At 39.6% G+C, this 17112-nt stretch overlaps 1 protein-coding gene across 1 annotated transcript in view; it reads right to left on the minus strand.

Moving 5' to 3' along the window:
- Positions 1 to 17112, minus strand: part of Atp13a5 (ATPase 13A5) — a 108247-nt gene that overhangs the window by 16142 nt on the left and 74993 nt on the right. Inside the window, exons 23-25 of the mRNA XM_047564223.1 lie at positions 15104 to 15213; positions 11685 to 11781; positions 9949 to 10021 (exon numbers count right to left, since the gene is read on the minus strand). Of these exons, the coding sequence (XP_047420179.1) occupies positions 9949 to 10021; positions 11685 to 11781; positions 15104 to 15213 (280 nt within the window). The remainder of the gene's footprint in view (positions 1 to 9948; positions 10022 to 11684; positions 11782 to 15103; positions 15214 to 17112) is intronic.

Genomic DNA, 17112 nt, shown 5'->3' on the forward strand with positions numbered 1-17112 from the left:
TATTCAAATATAATTTTTTTTAATTTGTGTATTTTTGCAGTGCTGGGGATCATCCCAGGGCCCGGCACATGCTAGGCAAGTGCTCTACTACTGGGTTGCATCCCTGGCCCTGTCAAAGTTTTTTGAAACCTGATTTTAATAAAAATAATTCTATAATTAAAAACAATGATGAAAAAAAATTATCCATCACCAAGAAAAGGCAAATAAAAAATACATGACATGTTGTCTCACACCAGTAAGAATACTATGATTAAAAAACAAAGAACAACAACGAAAAACTACGAATGCCAGTGAGGATGTGGACAAAAGGAACTTGCACACCTACAGGTAGAGCTGTAACTTAGCACAGCTACTATGGAGAACATGGAGGTTCTTCAAAAAACTAAAAACAGAACACCCATGCTACTTCTAGGCATATATACAAAGGAAATGAAAGCATAAGAGAGATCTGCATGCCCATAAATATGTGATAAATATTTGTGATAGCTAAGGTATAGCATCATGCTAGGTGCCCATCAAGAAAGGGACGGATACACACACACAGACCCACACACCATAGAGTATTATTCAGTCATAAGGAGAATGAAACCCTGTCATTTGCATCAAGATGGATGAAACTGGAAGACATTTTATAAATAAGTCAAATGTAGAACCACAAATTCTGAATGATCTCTTTCATATGTGAAAACGGGGAAAAATATTAACCTGAGAAGTGATAAGCTGGGGGTAGGGCATTGTGAGGGTGGAAGAGTGGGGGTTAGATCTGATCTATGCACACTGTGTATATGGAACTATCACCCTGAATCCCATTAATATGTACACTTAATATTTGTTAATAAAAATTTAAAATAATCATGTTTCAGGTTTTGTTCTCCTTCCTTTTTCACATCTTATCTCTGGTTTCTTTGATAAATAGGAGAAGGTAGAAGTGTATGTATAGGTTTGTGTTTGTGCACATGGGGCAGGGTGGTAGGGATTGATGTTCAGTTTGGGATAACAAAACTCTGAAGTAGGTCTTCATTTGTTCTATGTGTGTCCTGGGGTAGCCATTAAACTCTCTGATTCTTCACTTTTTTCATGTATAAAATGAGCATGTTGAAATGTTTAAATGGTATCCAAATATCCATCCAACACATTTTTTCCAAAGCTCTGTGACTATCCACACCCTTACCATTAACAGTTCAAACAGTGTTAACAGTGTTTCCCTAGCAAGGTGGCCAGTCTGTGCCTGTGGAGTGTGCAGGGATGAGAGACATCTCAATAGACAGTTCAAAAGCCAACGGAAATTAGGAATAAATTGCATAATAAAGAATTTGATGGGCCTTCGTCCCCACTTCCTGGGATATGTCCTCCAAATCCTTGACATTCCCTGAGTGCTATAGGAATCTTTCTTTTTCATGGTGTGTCCTGATGGTTTATGCTAATAAGATGACTGATGGTGCCCCTGAGGAGAATTTTATGTCAATAACATTACCCAGGAATGGGACTGGTCATGCCAAAAGACAAACTGTGGGATTAGATGTAGGCTTTTGAACCACATATCAGCATGATCTCTAAGAGGGGGATAGAGAATGAGTTCAGCCTTGTGGTCAATGATTCAATCAGCCATATTTAATAATGAAAGCTCAATAAAAACTCTAGACTCTGAAGCTCAGTTGAACTTCCCTGGTTAGCAGTACCCTGCACATTGTCACACAGCTGTGTGTCAGGAAGTGAGGCAACCTGGACCCACCAGGAAAGGACAATGGAAGTCATATTCAGGATTCCAGACTTTGCCCCATGTGTCTCTCTCTTCTGCTAGTTCTGATTTGTATCTTCTTGCTATAAATAAAACTTCAATCATAAGCATAGCACTTCCCTGAGTTCTGTGAGTTGCTATAGAAAATTATTGAATCTGAGGGGGTAGTGGGAACCCTTAAAGTAGCAGCCATGTGGTCAGATAGAGAGGTGGCATAGAAACCCCAAACTTCTGGCTGAATGAGGGAAGTCTTGTGGAGGCTGTGCACCTCACCTGTCATATCTGGGCTAACTCCTAGTGGTTGGTGTCAGAAGTCATGGGGTACACAAAGGAGTACATAGTGTGGACTGAGGCCAGGGCTGAAGAGAGTGCAAAGAGACCATGCTTCTAGGTCACAGAAGGCAGAGGCTAAACTGTTTGGCATTCTCTCTGCCCTTCAGTATCTAAGGTGGAATGTGGCTGCACAGTCCATAAAGAGGGTTATTGGAGAGAAGGTTAGTGCCATCTCTGTGTATTTGGCCTCTACTTCTTTGGTTGTCTTTCTTACACATGCTCACTGTAGTTTCTGGACTTTTTATCTTATTTTTTAACAAAAGAATTGTGGTAGATTGAATTATTGGCTTCATAGAGACGAAGTTAATTTGGGGCTTCACTGTGTGACATTTTCTAGCCAAAGAGATTTTAGCATGGGTCCCAAGCATTCTTGCATGGTTCACCTTGCTCTGCCTTTGCTCTCTGTGACTCTCAAAGAGAATATATACTGTCTTTCCATTCATGCTGGCCCTAAGGGAAAAATGTAAAGAACTGAATCAAACCCCATAGCATGACAAAAATCAACCAATCTACATTCTAAAGCATCATGGTTGTGCTGAGCAGCCTACATCTTCTGAATGACAGTCTATAAACCCATTGGTGGGGAGAATAACGGTATGGTGGCATAAGCCACTGAATGTTGGGGGTGGGTTTTATTTGGCATCTTTGTGGCAATATCTGGTTGATGTCTATTATGGTTTGGATGTGAGGTATCCCCCCAAAGCTAATGTGTCCCCAAAAGCTTCATGCTGTAAGAAGGTTTGGAAGAGAAATGATTGGGTTAGGAGAGCGTTAACCCAATCAGTGAAATGATCCCCTACGGGATTGACTGAGTGGTAGTGGTAGGTGGGTAAGGTGTGTCTGGAGGAGGTGGGTCATTGGGGGTGTGCCTTTGGATTATATTTTGTATCTGGTGAGTATAGTCCCTCTCTCTGGTTCCTGATGATCATTTGAGCTGCTTCCCCTCCACAACATTCTTCTATTGTGTTCTGCCTCACCTCAAGCCATGAGACCTCTGAAAGGACAAGCCCCCAAATGAATTTTTCCTCCTCTATAATTGTTCTGGTAAGGTATTTTAGTCATAGCAGCAAAAATGCTGACTAACAATATCCTTACATAGAGTATTTTGATTTCTCCCGTAATAGAGACTCCTAATACTTCTAACAGGGAATCTGCTTTCCTGACTATAAATAACAACAAAAAAATTAATACCATCTTGGGAAACATCTTGGGTTCCAGAGATTATGCAAAGTGTTTTATAAATATCATCTTTATTTCCTTAAAAATCAATGTAAAATAGATAAATTTCACAGATGATGAAAATGAGGTTTCAAATAAGAGACCCAAAATAACCAAAGCAATCCTTAGCAAGAAGAGTGAAGCAGGAGGCATCACAATACCTGACCTTAAACTATGCTACAGAGCAACAGTAACAAAAACAGCATGGTATTGGCACCAAAATAGGCATGTAGACCAATGGTATAGAATACAAGACACAGAGAAAAACCCACATAAATACAGTTATCTCATACTAGACAAAGGTGCCAAAAACATACATTGGAGAAAAGATAACCTATTCAACAAATGGTGCTGGGAAAACTTAAAATCCACATGTAACAAAATGAAATTAAATCTCTGTCTTTCACCCCACACAAAAATCAACTCAAAGTAGATCAAAGACAGGGACTAGAACAGAGACCCTGCATCTAACAGAAGAAAATGTAAGTCCAAATCTTCATCATGTCAGCTTAGGACTTGACTTCCTTAACAAGACTCCTAAAGCACAAGAAGTAAAATCAAGGATCAATAAATGGGATGGACTCAAAATAAAAAGTTCTTCTCAGCAAAGGAAACAATAACATGAAAAGAAAGCCTGAAGAATGGGAGAAAAATCTTTCCCACACACACCTCAGATAGAGCACTAATCTCCAGGATATACAAAGAACTTAAAAAACTTAACACCAAAAAATAAATAAATAAATAAACCCAATCAATAAATGGGTTAAGGAAATAAGCAACTACTTCACAGAAAAAATACACTCGATTAACAAGCATTTGAAAAAATGTTCATCATCTCCAGCAATTAGAGGAGTGCAAAACTACCCTAAGATTTCATCTCACTCCAGTCAGAAGGTCAATTATCAAGAATACAAGCAACAATAAGGTTGGCGAGGATGTGGGAAAAAGGTACACTCATACATTGCTGGTGGGACTGCAGATCGGTGCAACCACTATGGAAAGCAGTATGGAGATTCCTTAACTTGGAATGGAACCACCATTTGACCCACCTATTCCACTTCTTGGTTTATACCCAAAGGCCTTAAAATCAGCATTCTACAGTGATGTACCACATCAATGTTTTCAGCAGTTCAATTCAAAATAGCTAAACTATGGAACCAACCTAGATGCCCTTCAACAGATGAATGGATCAAAAAACTGTGGTATATATATACACAATGGAATATTACTCAGTCTTAAAGATGAATGAAATTATGGCATTTGAAGGTAAATGGATGGAGCTGGAGAATATCAAGCTAAGTGAAATAAGCCAAATCCATAAAATCAATGGCCGAATGTTTTTCTGAGAAGCAGATTCTGATCCATAATGGGGGGTGGGTAAGGAAGAATGAAGAAACTTCTGATTGTACAGAGGGGAGTGAGGGGAAGGGAGGGAGTGTAGAGGTGGGAAGGATGGAGGAATGAGACAGATATTACTACCCTAGACACGTGTATGACTACACTACCAATGTGACTCTGCACCATGTTCAGCCAGAGGAATGAGAAGTTGTGCTCCATTTGTGTACAATGTGTCAAAATGCATTCTCCTGTCATGTATAACTAATTAGAACAAATTTAAAAAATGTAAAAAGAAGTAGAAACCCTTCTTTAAAGATGGTTAGTGAGTTACAGGGTGAAGATGTGAACTCAGGTCTGTCTGACCATAAAGCCCCACGTTCCCTGCTCTACAGCATATTGCAGTATGGTGGATTTCATAAATTAAAAAGAACACAATGAGAAGCCCTGAAATACCAACTTGGATGGTAGTACTATTAATAAATAGGCAGAGGAACTTTGCTGAATTGTCCAGATTTCCTTAAAATAATGATGACATATACTATCAGACTGTGTGCAGAGGAATGCAAATGTAGAAAATTAGACATTTTCCTCAGAATTAATCACCCCCCAGAGTTCCCACAGCGTATTACTCATATTTCAGCTATGATAGAGGGTGGCTTGCATTAAATTTAGTTGTTTACCTCTGCACTCAGCAGACTGTGAGTTCCCTAAGGGAAGGAACCCTGCCTTGTTCTACTTTCATACCTTACTAAATCTAGCATGGGGCCTGCTCCAAGGGAAGATTCTGTCACTTCATATTCTAGTATCAAAATATGATATTTAATTGTTCAGCAACATTTGAATGTCATGCGGTTGATCTGCTTTACAAACATTTCAAAACTTGTAAGTAGATTAAGTTAGATTTTCAGAGACTCATAAACCCATTTGAACTACATGCAAAATTCTGAGTGCATCTCAGCACATTTCTAAGGTGCAAAGAGTGTATCTCCCACCAGCTTCTCCAAGGGGATCACAACCCAGAAAAGGTGGTCAGCAAAGCACTGATGGGGTTTATGGAAGAAATGTATTTATGTAATGGAGAAATTCCCTCCACACCTACTTCTCAGGGATCTGCCTCTTCCTATATCCTGGAGTACTTAGCCTACACGTAGCTGAGTTATATGGCCCCACCTTCATTCAGATAAATGATTGGCCTAGTGGTGGACATTTTACCCAAGAGGGTCAATAAATGTCCTGTCTGGAAGATTTGCAGGTATGACAAGGAGAGACTGAGCTCATTACCTTTGGGAAGACAAATAGAAAGTAGGGTAGACTCTGCCCTACTGCCACCTTTTGGAATCATTTGCAAGGGCAATGAATAGAAGCACTAAGTTAAAGCACTAAGAATGGAAAAATTAAGAAGGAGAAGATGGCTGTTTGGAGATAAAGGAAGTGAGCCCATTTTTGACATTTCAGTGTTCTAGCCTTCCTCAGGCTCATGAGCTTCAGAGTTTCTGTTCTCGAATTTTTTTTTTTTTGAAAGTTAAATTCCTAATCACCTTCCTTCTCTATCTTCTTGATCTAGTGCAAATGAATCTTGCGGAAGAGGAGAGAGAAGTGGCTAGCTCAAATTTTCTTCAAGGGAGCTGTTATACACATTGGAGTCCAACTGGCCTTTGAGACATGCTTTTCCCTAAGTGACTTCCCTCCTGACTTCATCTTATTTTTCTCCTTGATTTTCCTTTTTATATATTGTTTCTTGTCTTATTGTCTGCCTTTGAATTTTGCCTTAAAATCCGGTGGGAAAAAGACAGAATATATTAGGTAAGTAAATAAATTAATTAAGCACATGATGACATTGTTTCCTCTTGGTATCAAGCCTTAAGTTGCTTACTTAGAAATGTAAGGAACCTTGACAAGAGTCATTTCACACACTAATCTCATCCAATTGTCAGTGACTCCTAAGGGTTGCAGATGAATGTCCACAGTTCTCAGCTTGGCAGTCAAGATTCTCTGTGTTCTGTCTGTCCAACTCACCTTTTCAAATTTTATCTCCTGCTGCTGCTTTTCACGTACCCCACTGTATGGTCAAATTGAAAAACACTTACCCCGTATTTATCATCTCTTGCTCATGCTGTTTCCTTCTATTTGAAATGCTATTCTTTCAGCAAAATGTTGTTGAACTCTATTCATCCCTACTGTGTTATTGTGAGTGCTACCTCTTCTGTTAGGCCATCCCTAGCATCTCTCTCCTTTCTCTGTTGCTGTCTCCTCCTGAAACCCAGATAATGAAAAACAATCACTACTTTCTCTGAACTCCTGAAGATCTGCTATTTTCTGCCACTCACTACTTTTGACTTGCATCTCATTCATTCATGCATGTGAGTCCCCCACTAAGCCTCTAAACTTGAGAAATCATGCTTTTTAGGTCCCAGACATCTTTGTGACTAACATGGAGTAAGACAAGAATGCTTGTGTACGACGGTGTTGAGAGTTTTGGTGAGCCTCCTGTTTGAGGGCAATAGATGGGAAGTGCCAGTTTAGCGTAAAGAGAGAAGATCCTGATGTTGCCATAGCACCTTGTAAGGCAGGCCCATTTTGGACCTTCAACTATAAGCATTCACTTCCCCTGGCTCTATGTACCGATTCAGCAAGGGAAAACCATAGAGATTATCAAGAGATTCTTCAAGGGGAATTGTTAGGAGTAGCATGGACTGTCATTTTCTCCTCAGTGTCTCCACAGTCTAATGAGATGTCATAAAACCCACGCTAGGACACTTGACTGTGCTTGCTCCTTCTCTGTCGAAACAGAGAAGGGAGAGGGGAAACAGTGAGTGAGACCAAACTACACACCTACCATTTGGTAGGTCAAGTAGATGTCATGAGTTTAGCCTGACTAGAGCAAATCCAAGAGGATCTGCCCAATGGTGCAGACTGCAAAAGTCTTTGTAGTATGTACCACTAGAACACAGCTGCAGAAAAGATTCCTGAGGGGTCAGGAAAGAGAGTACATCCCATGTCAGGGAGCCATCCAATCCAGACCAATTCGCAGGGAAGTTCTGAAGTTCATAGTGAGCTTCACACAAATTGCCTGAGTTTACATGCCTGCTATGTCAGAGGCATTTGACAGGAGAGAACTACAATGATGCCCCCACTTAAATAAGAATAGCTCTGCTCTTGTTGGTCTTATTCCCCGAATAAAGGAGGATAGTGGGCAAAACAAGGCAAATAAAGAAGGAAAAATAAATGTAAGTGTGAATTCTGTCATTACAGAGTGTTTATATCATTCTCAAAACTCTGAAGTTGTTAAGAGCAATTGTTATTTTTCTCCTCTCTCCACTGCTAACTCCAACCCACAGGTCAAACTTGATCGAGGGGGAGAAAAGCTTTAAATTGGATAAAAATGTGAAATATTAATTTACAATACCTGGACTTTTCATATCTAAAGATGAGGTCATTTTAATACTTGGAATTGACCAGGAAATGACCTGACTATAGGAGAACTGAGCTTGCAGGGAGGGGAAAGCAAAATGTTGGAAGGCAGAGAGCAAGTAAATGAAAATATGTGTTTTTGCCTCCACTCTCATCTTCACCCTCTTTTAGAGAGCATCCCATCTCCTGGACCAGTTACAGGTTTGTCGAATAACTGGATAAGAACTGTCACTCTGATAGAACATCATGCTTCCCATCTCTCCCCCTTTTGACGTGTTCTTCTCTTAGAGATAATCATGGTCCTTCTGGGAGTCATCCCCATCACCCCCACTGAGCCCACACTGGAATGAGAGGCTGAGTTTCACAGGGTGACAAGGTGGCATGATGGTCAATAGGCTATTGTCACTGGAAAGAGTAAGAAGCCCCACCTCCACAAACAACATGGAATTAAGTAGGTAAGTCTCAAAGTAACTTCCTCAAGGACGTATAGCAATTCTGAGGCGAAACTAGAACTACTGCCTATATTTTGAAGTCTCTAGTGAAACCAGGCTACCTGAATTCAATTCTGATTCTTTTCAAGTGATCACCAAGTCAGCCAATCTTCTCAAAAGACAAAATAGGAGAGGTGCAGTGTGAGATCATTGAGCTTGTCAGAGTGTTTAGTGCACCCTGCACCATGATGTAGACTCCATAGGCCTCATTTTATCTGATCCTCCGGGCCCATGAGGACATTTCACCCGAGGAAATCATTTATTTCTTAAGTAACTTGCTGAAGGTCACAGAGCTAGAGAATGGTAGATGTTCATGGCCTTCACCCCCAAACACTGCCTGCTAGCTTAGTTCTTAGAACCTCCCACTGTTCCTTTTTAGTTTCATTCATAAATAAAGCATGCAGATTGCTTAAAATATCTAACAGCATAGAAGCAATAGCATTGATTCAAAATTATCCAGTCATATGAATATTAATAACATGCAGAAAACTATTTAATGGGCTATGAATAGACACTTCAATCCTAATCATCAAAACTCTTATCACTTGCATCACTAAAACTGGTGAATTTTGTCATTTGGTGGATATAATAAATGACTTCAATATCAGTTTCATGTTTTGAGATGCTACGTGAAATTCTCTAAGTTATTAATATCCTGCGTTATCTGATGTTTTATCAGTTATTTTTCATAACACTCCATTGTTGAACAAAGAAAAGGGGATGACAGGGCCATTATTTTTCTTTGCCTTCTGTTGAGGCAGTTACCTTCCTCCCTTATTAAGAGTTAGCATCAGGCCCTGAGTTCCTTGATCAGAAATACTTTATCAGTGTCAGCTCAAAGGAAGGAAATGAGCAATAGCTGCTGTAAGCCACACCTTACTTTTGAGAGAATTCCACTGGAATAAAATGTTAGCATTTGTTCTCATATGTCAAGGACCTAGAAAACCCTAGTTTCATGTCAACATGAAGCATAGCTGAATAATAGAAAGTGACCTTCGGGTTTTAAAAATTCCCTTTCTAGATTTCTTATTCATTTCTCTATGTATAAGACAAAAACCTACAAAGAGCTCAGAATGCACTGATGAACTTTTGAAACTAAGACCTATTCACTATCAGGTATTTTATTACCAAGCCTGGGGACTTTAAGCCTCAAAATCACACTTTCAAAAGATTCATAGGCAGGCTGGGGATATAGCTCAGTTGGTAGAGTGCCTTCCTCGCAAGCACAAGGCCCTGGGTTCAATCCCCAGCACCGCAAAAAAAAAAAAAAAAAAAAAAAAAAAAAAAAAAAATATTCATAGGCAATGAGGTTTTAGTAATTGGGGTGCCACTTTCTCAAATGTTCTTATTTGTGTAAGTAGTTCCAGAATTTCAGAAATAAATACAAGTAATGCAGTTGACTCTGCTAAAATGGCTTACTTGTTAAACAGACCATCAAAGTAATGGCTATGTCCTGCATGAGATACTGGTAATTCCCAAAGAGTTGTAGCTGCTGAAAAAGAAGGAAAAATAAATATAAGTGTGGCTTCTGTCATTACAGAGTATTTGTATCATTCTCAAAACTCCTTCTAAAGTTAAGAGGCGATTGTTATTTTTCTCCTTTCTTCAGGAATCAAACAACTTACCTAAAATCATTAGACCTCACGGGATGGAATGAGGCCAGATCATTACTTCCCCAGCCTTTAACTGAATTCCACATTAGCAATGGGAGTCCGTTATAAGGAACCACACTCCATTTGGTCACATTAATTCTGGCATCTGTCCTCTCAGCCCGGGCAGTGGAATTCTCAGGACAAGATTTTAAAGCCTGAAACACCCCTCAGGAACATTAAACTTTAAAATCAAGGCCTAAGCACATTACAGACCAGATTTATGCACATGAAAAATATGACTGGCCTTTTAGAGAGTGAACCAAAGGCTCAAAGGTTTCTGGGTTAAGGTCCTTAGAGGACTCTCTTACTTGGATCCAGATAAGCAGAATAAGCGACTTCTGTTTGGCTGTGATTGCTACTCCATCCATGGAGATGAGTTCTACTTTCACCTCTTGGAAAGGTGTAGATGGTTTCCTCAGTGTGTCACCCCACACCCAAACTCTAGTTCTTTCTGGCTTCTTTAGCATTTTTCTCATAGTCTTTCTCTTCTTTCCCCTCCCCACTCCCTTGAGAGGTAAGAAGAGATGAAGCGGGGCAAAGTTTTAATAGCGGCTTTAGTTTTCATTGTTAAGAGCAGTTTTCATGGAACTCTGGAGGCCTTTGAAAACCACCCAGTCCAACATGTCAGGGGCAGCTATTTGCCATAGGCAAGACCTAATCTGTGTTTTGAACCTAGGATTCAAAATGTGAACCTAAGATTCCTGACTTCCAGTCTGGTTCTTAGTTCTCCCCCGCTGGTTGCCCTTTGGCCCTCCACATGTGTTCCATGCAAATCACAGCCCACAAGATGCCACATAGCTTGTGGTCCTTGATTCACCTCTTAAATCTCCCAGGAAAGCAATAAAATAGCTCTTTTCCCAAAGCATACTTTGAGACTGTTAGATCCTTTTACTGTAGAATTATAATTAAATTAATGAAGATTACTTTCAATCTATATATAGTTCTTCCATAAAATTAATTGATCTTAATGGTTATTACCATTTAATTTTGAGATTTTTTTTTCATTTTTAAAGAATTGCTAAGGTCTAACTGTGCAAGTTCTGGGTAGATTTAGGAGTAAATCTCCAGCGTGGGGAAATTTTTAGCATTCTAGTCTTTCAAAATCAGATTCAACAACTTCTCTCCTTTTTATCTCTTTGCAGTCTTTTGCCAAAAATATTCCACAGTTGGAGACTGATCCATTTCCTGCCAAGTTATATTTAGGCTGCTCTGAAGCTCTCTTCATGCTCCAAAGAAAGAAACAGGGGTTTGGAGAGGTCAATGGTCTCAGGTTATCCAGAGAAAAACAACACCCTAGAAAAATGATCCACAGCTACTTATTTCTAGTCCACATTCCATGCACCCTTATACCAGGTTTTCAAGTTTGTAGGCACCTACTTCAAGAGATCTCATTTATTTATAAAACATTAAATCCGATCTAGGGGCCATACCCCAGAGAATAAAACCAGAAATGAAGAAATGTAAATGCAATTAGAACTGGGAAGAAATGATTTTCGTTCATACCCAATACAGCAGTGACGTTCCAATAAACTGGATTATGCCATACATGGTCAAGTATTTAAATACTCCAAAGGATGAAACCAGAGCAGCTCGGCCTTCTCTGTTTAGAATAAATAAATAAAAACAACTGGTTATGTATGAAACACATCTACTAAACTTTCTTATATTTCAAAAAGAGTCTGATTTCTTTTTTTTTTTTTTTTGCAGTGCTGGGGATTGAACCCAGGGCCTTGTGCTTGCGAGGAAGGCACTCTATCAACTGAGCTATCTCCCCAGCCCAAAAAGTCTGATTTCTAATAGCCTGTTGATATACATTCACTTATTCACTGATTCACTGTCTCATATACTTAGTCATTCATTCATTCATTCTCTCCTCCAGTCATTGCACTAGTTGATTCTTGACTCACTTTATTTAGGCCTTATGAGGTACCAGAATTTACTGAGAAGAATGGAGTATGTAAAATGAACAGACACAGTTCTTTCCATGGAGTATGAAGGCTATCATGTATATGAAAAACACAATGCAAGATTAATCAAACTACATTATGTGCATGTGTGAATATGGCATAATGAATCATTATTATGTCTAATTATAATGCACCCACAGAAAAAACATACAGTGCCACATTAGAATTAGGTGCAGCATGTCAAGCACTCCCTTAATTGTGACTCCTTCTATTTCAACAGCACGTGCTTCCTGAGAATGGGTGTGTGTATGTTCTAGAAGCCTTAGACATATAAGGCTAAAGGAGAGGTGCTTTTACATTGTAGGAAGGGTGGATGTGGTTCTGGTATTTGAGATGGAATGAGTTTTGCTGGCTTCAATATTCCAGGGAGAACCCAGGGTAATAATCTGGACTGGCATGGAGATCAAGAGAACAAGACTAGAGCTAGAACTGCAGCTTAGGAAGTAGATATTTCCCCTTGATAAAAAAAAAAAAATCCCACTTGTTATTCCTTCAACAGTTTGTTGGATGGTAAATTATGACAGGTCAGAAGACAACGTGAGGTAATAGTACATGATGGTCCTGCACTCTCCTCTTGTCAGGGCCAAGATAAACCCACAAGGGAGAGACCCACATCTACTTTGTTTCTAGCCCCAGTGGCATGGACACCTGCTCTGCTCAAAGACTGTTAACAAAATGAGGACATGAAAAGGAAAATACAGGCTAAACTACTATCCACTTTGCCTCAGGAAAGCTGAGAGAGTTGGAGATGGGAGATGGGCCAGGTCGCTTTGGGCAGATGTTTTCCAACAGCCTGTGAGGTGCTACCATTTGTTTTCAACAGAGGATGGAGCAGAAGACAACCGAGAAGAGGCAAGTCTGTGAAGCCTGGATTGTTTTCCCAAATCTGACAGAAATATTGCAATTTCATCTTTTTTCTACAGTTGAATATAATTCTAGAAAAATTAAGACATCCAGACTCAAAGGGAAGTACAAAAACAATTCTAAGGAAAGGCTAAAGGGTCGCCTCCGAATTTACAACTATTCTTAATAATTATGAATTCTGGGTAGTTCACACATTTATTCACACATTCCAGAAATATCCATTGACTGTTCTGATGTACTGAGCTTAGTGCTAGGCACGATACTTGATAAAGAAATGAATAAGACATAGTCCTTGCCCTAAATGACTTGAACTATAACTCTCAGAGAATTATGCTTCAAAGGACACAATATGAAAGCCTCTGGGTTGGACCTGTGCATCTAAGACTGCACCTCCTTGCCCTCCTGGAGTGCTTTCTCAGGAATAAGCAAGCGTCTAGGAGAGCAAAGGGTAAAATGAGCCCAAGAGACCTGAGCCGTATTTAATTTTTATGAATCTATGAAATGCAAAAGCAAAGAGTTTCTACCCTGAAGTCTTACTAAGACGTCTGCCACTACAGAAAGTTTATTTCAGCACTCCCATTCCAACACAGCGCACTGCATTCATAAATGCATTAGGCCACCTGTGGGAGGAAGAAATCGAAAATTCTACCTTTTAGATAGATCAGGTAGGCACTTTGAACAACTATCCAGGAGGTCAAATTCCCTGCACAAGTCCAACACCCCTGCCTCTCCAGCTGAACCTCCACAACTCCCATCTGAGAATTCCTGCCCAGTTGGGCTACTTCCCAATCACAACCCTGTTTCCAAATGTGACTTTCCCATTTCCCCAACTGGAATTCCCTCTCATCTCTTTATGTTTACATAAGATGTATTCATCCTTCAAGTTGCTGAAACCTTCCCTCATGGTTTGAGTTCTTACACTCAACTGCTGGAACATTTACTGTATTGTCTGGATATTAATTTATATATATATATATATATGTATATATATATATATATATATATTGTGTCATTCAGGGATTCAGGGCAAGGCTCTGTCTCATACTTTATTGACTATATTTCTAAGCACAACATTTAAAAAGAGCTCCATGAGTTGTATTAATGATGGAAATCATACCACCAATACTATCATTGTGTAGTCTCCATGACATGAACTAAGGTTAAGGCAATAGAGAGAGCAAGCAAAGGCCAGTCAGTAAAACCTAATGTTTGTTTGACTATAGAGGAGGAAGAGGTACTTTGGTGGCAGAGGTGATGATATTAATGGGTGAGGAAGGATGCAGGTGCAGATGCCTGGAATTTAGGAAGAAATATCAGGCTGCCTTGCTGACATGCATCCAGGGGCATGGTGCTTCAGGCCTGACACCTGTCCTCCAGTGACCCGCTCATTTTGATGCACCAAGGGACAAGCTGAAGAACTTGACAGTTGTCTTTTTTATGTACACCTAATAAACTGGTGATAGCTTCTAGACCATGAACCATAAAGATGCCTAAATCCATCCTCACACTAGAGAAGACAAGAGTGGAATGATATTTATGAACAAAATATGAAGTCTAATGTCTTATTCTGCACTACATTCAAAATACAAGAAGAGAGAAGATCAGAAATGGGAGTGGAGTAAGGGAGGTATACTGGGAAAATAAACTGCCTTTACTGCTTTTCAGAGTCAACTGTAAGCACTTTTAGGTAAGCATTATGGATACTCACCTATTTTTTCTTTGGAGACATACAATAGGGTCTGGGGAAGCTACCTAGTGATATGGTCCCTTTCTGTTTTATTGGGAATAATGTTCTGGGAAGTATCCAGCATGGGAATTACAGGAGAAGGGAAGGAGTACCAGGTTTTAAGTAGTAAGTCAAGCTTTCAACTATCCACATGACACACCCACCTATTCTTTAAAGCTCAGCAAAAGTCACTTCTCTTTGTGGCATTTGCTAACATTCTCAAGAAATGCTAATTGCCCCTTGGTTGGTGCTCCAACTGCACTTCTGTCCTGGTGTTTATGACTCTGATTTAGAGCTGAATTCTATCTGTCTACAGAGACAATGAACCTTTGGGCATGGGGGTGGAACAGGAAGAAGTGGTTTACCTGATGAGATGAGGCACACACTCGATGTTGGCTATTTTCGAGGTGAAGGGGGATGCCACTGATGCTTCCTGCTCTGACAGCGAGATGCCCGCATGAGCCATTTTCAAAGCCTGGAATGATCCATTCATGTCATACCTGTGACTTCTCAGGCCAGGCTATTCTTCATATTCCAATGTTACAACACTATACCCTTCATCTCTCAGTCTCTGTTCATGCTGCTCCAGCACCTGGAATGCCCTGCCTCCCTAGATCCATAGTCACTAATGAAAGAGGCACCATCTAAAGAGTGATCCAGAGGTGAAAGGGTGGTATGGTGCATGTGCACGCATTTGCACACACGTCCACAAAATGTGTTAGCCATGGGGGTGCAGATGTCAGAAGAAATGGAAGCACTCATTCAGAAAGTCTATTAGGAGCTGGGTGTGTTGGCACATGCCTGTAATCCCAGTGACTCAGGCAGCTGAGGTAGGAGGATTGCAAGTTCAAAGCCATCCTCAGCAACTTAGTGAATAAAAAAAAAAAAAAAAAAAAAAAAAAAAAAACATAAAAAATAAAGAGGGCTGCAGATGTGGCTCAGTGGTTAAATGACCATAGGTTCAATCCCCAGTACCCAAAAAAAAAAAAAAAATCATAGAAAAATCTATTAAAAAGATGACAGATTTGGATGGACTTTGGCTGGAGACTTACACCATCTCAGTTCTTACACATGGCAGGTCACCTTCATGAAAAGCAGGGAGAGATGGAATCCCCACCTTTCTCTACTCCACCTGATCCAGCCAACCAGCTAACCGCTGGGATGGAGTATGGGACATACAGCTTTGTCACTGGAGACAGATATCAGGTCACACTTACACAGACTTATGTAATGAGTATGTAGTACATATGTTGCCTTGTTGAAATAAGGGCTTATTTGTTTCTCATAAAGACTGTGAAGTGTCCAGACAGCCCACAGAGAAAACTGGTCAATAGCCCAAAAGCCTCTAATCCTATAGAAGTATATGGACATAAAAGAAGGTTTTGCATTTATGTAGTTCTATAGAAACACAAAGTACCTGGCACCATATCTGGCATATACTAGATTCAGGTTCAATAAATGTTAGAACATTTTCTTCTTCCTCTTTACCCTCAGTGATTTTTCTTTCTCTATTATATAATATGGGGTCATCTACAATATGTTAGAGTTAGTTTACACGTGATTCTTTTTTCTGTCATACAATGAACCCTTTGAGATACAGACTATATCTTTTTTAGCATTTGGTATCTTCGTTTTCTTCTAAACACCACATAATTAAGAGGAAGGGATATCTATTTTAGGTTTTCAAGACCAGTCTAACAACTACCCATAAAATGTAAGGCAGAAAAATTCATAATGAATCTCTAAGGATGAACATAGTTTTTCACAGAACTTTGAAGAAAATATTTAAGAGGAAAGTATAACAAATACCTGGATCTTAAATACCTAACAAGCTTTGGAAATACAAAGAAATCTCCTCCTCCTCCTCCTCCTCCTCCTCTTCCTCCTCCTCCTCCTTTTTCTTCTTCTTGGGTGAGGTATTAGAGTTGAACTCAAGGCCTTGCGCCTGTTATGCAAGCTACTACTGAGGTATACCTTCAGCCCTCTCTTTCACATCTTGATCCACAGCTACTAAAATATTTTCTTATGTACATAATTCTTAAGGAAGACTATTGTTTCAGTCATATCTTTAAAACTCAGAGTATAAAATACATACTGTGTTTTTATTGTGTATGAGAAATAATCTCAGAAACATCTAATTTAGATTTTGCTATAGTATGTGATAACCAAATACTGTAGATTTCACTGAGTGTAAGAGGTTTTGATGAAGCTGACTTTAAAAAATTAACCCTAGAGTGGAAGTTTGGCAGGAATAAATATAATTTACACAAAATTCTAACTTTACCAGTTTCAAACTTTTCCTTTACTCAGACTTTTTCAGCTATTTGCCCTTAGGCTAAAGCACTTCACTTCCCTGAGACTTCATTTCCTTGTT

The sequence above is a fragment of the Sciurus carolinensis genome, chromosome 9 (assembly GCF_902686445.1).
Source record: "Sciurus carolinensis chromosome 9, mSciCar1.2, whole genome shotgun sequence".
In the NCBI taxonomy this organism is placed as follows: domain Eukaryota; kingdom Metazoa; phylum Chordata; class Mammalia; order Rodentia; family Sciuridae; genus Sciurus; species Sciurus carolinensis.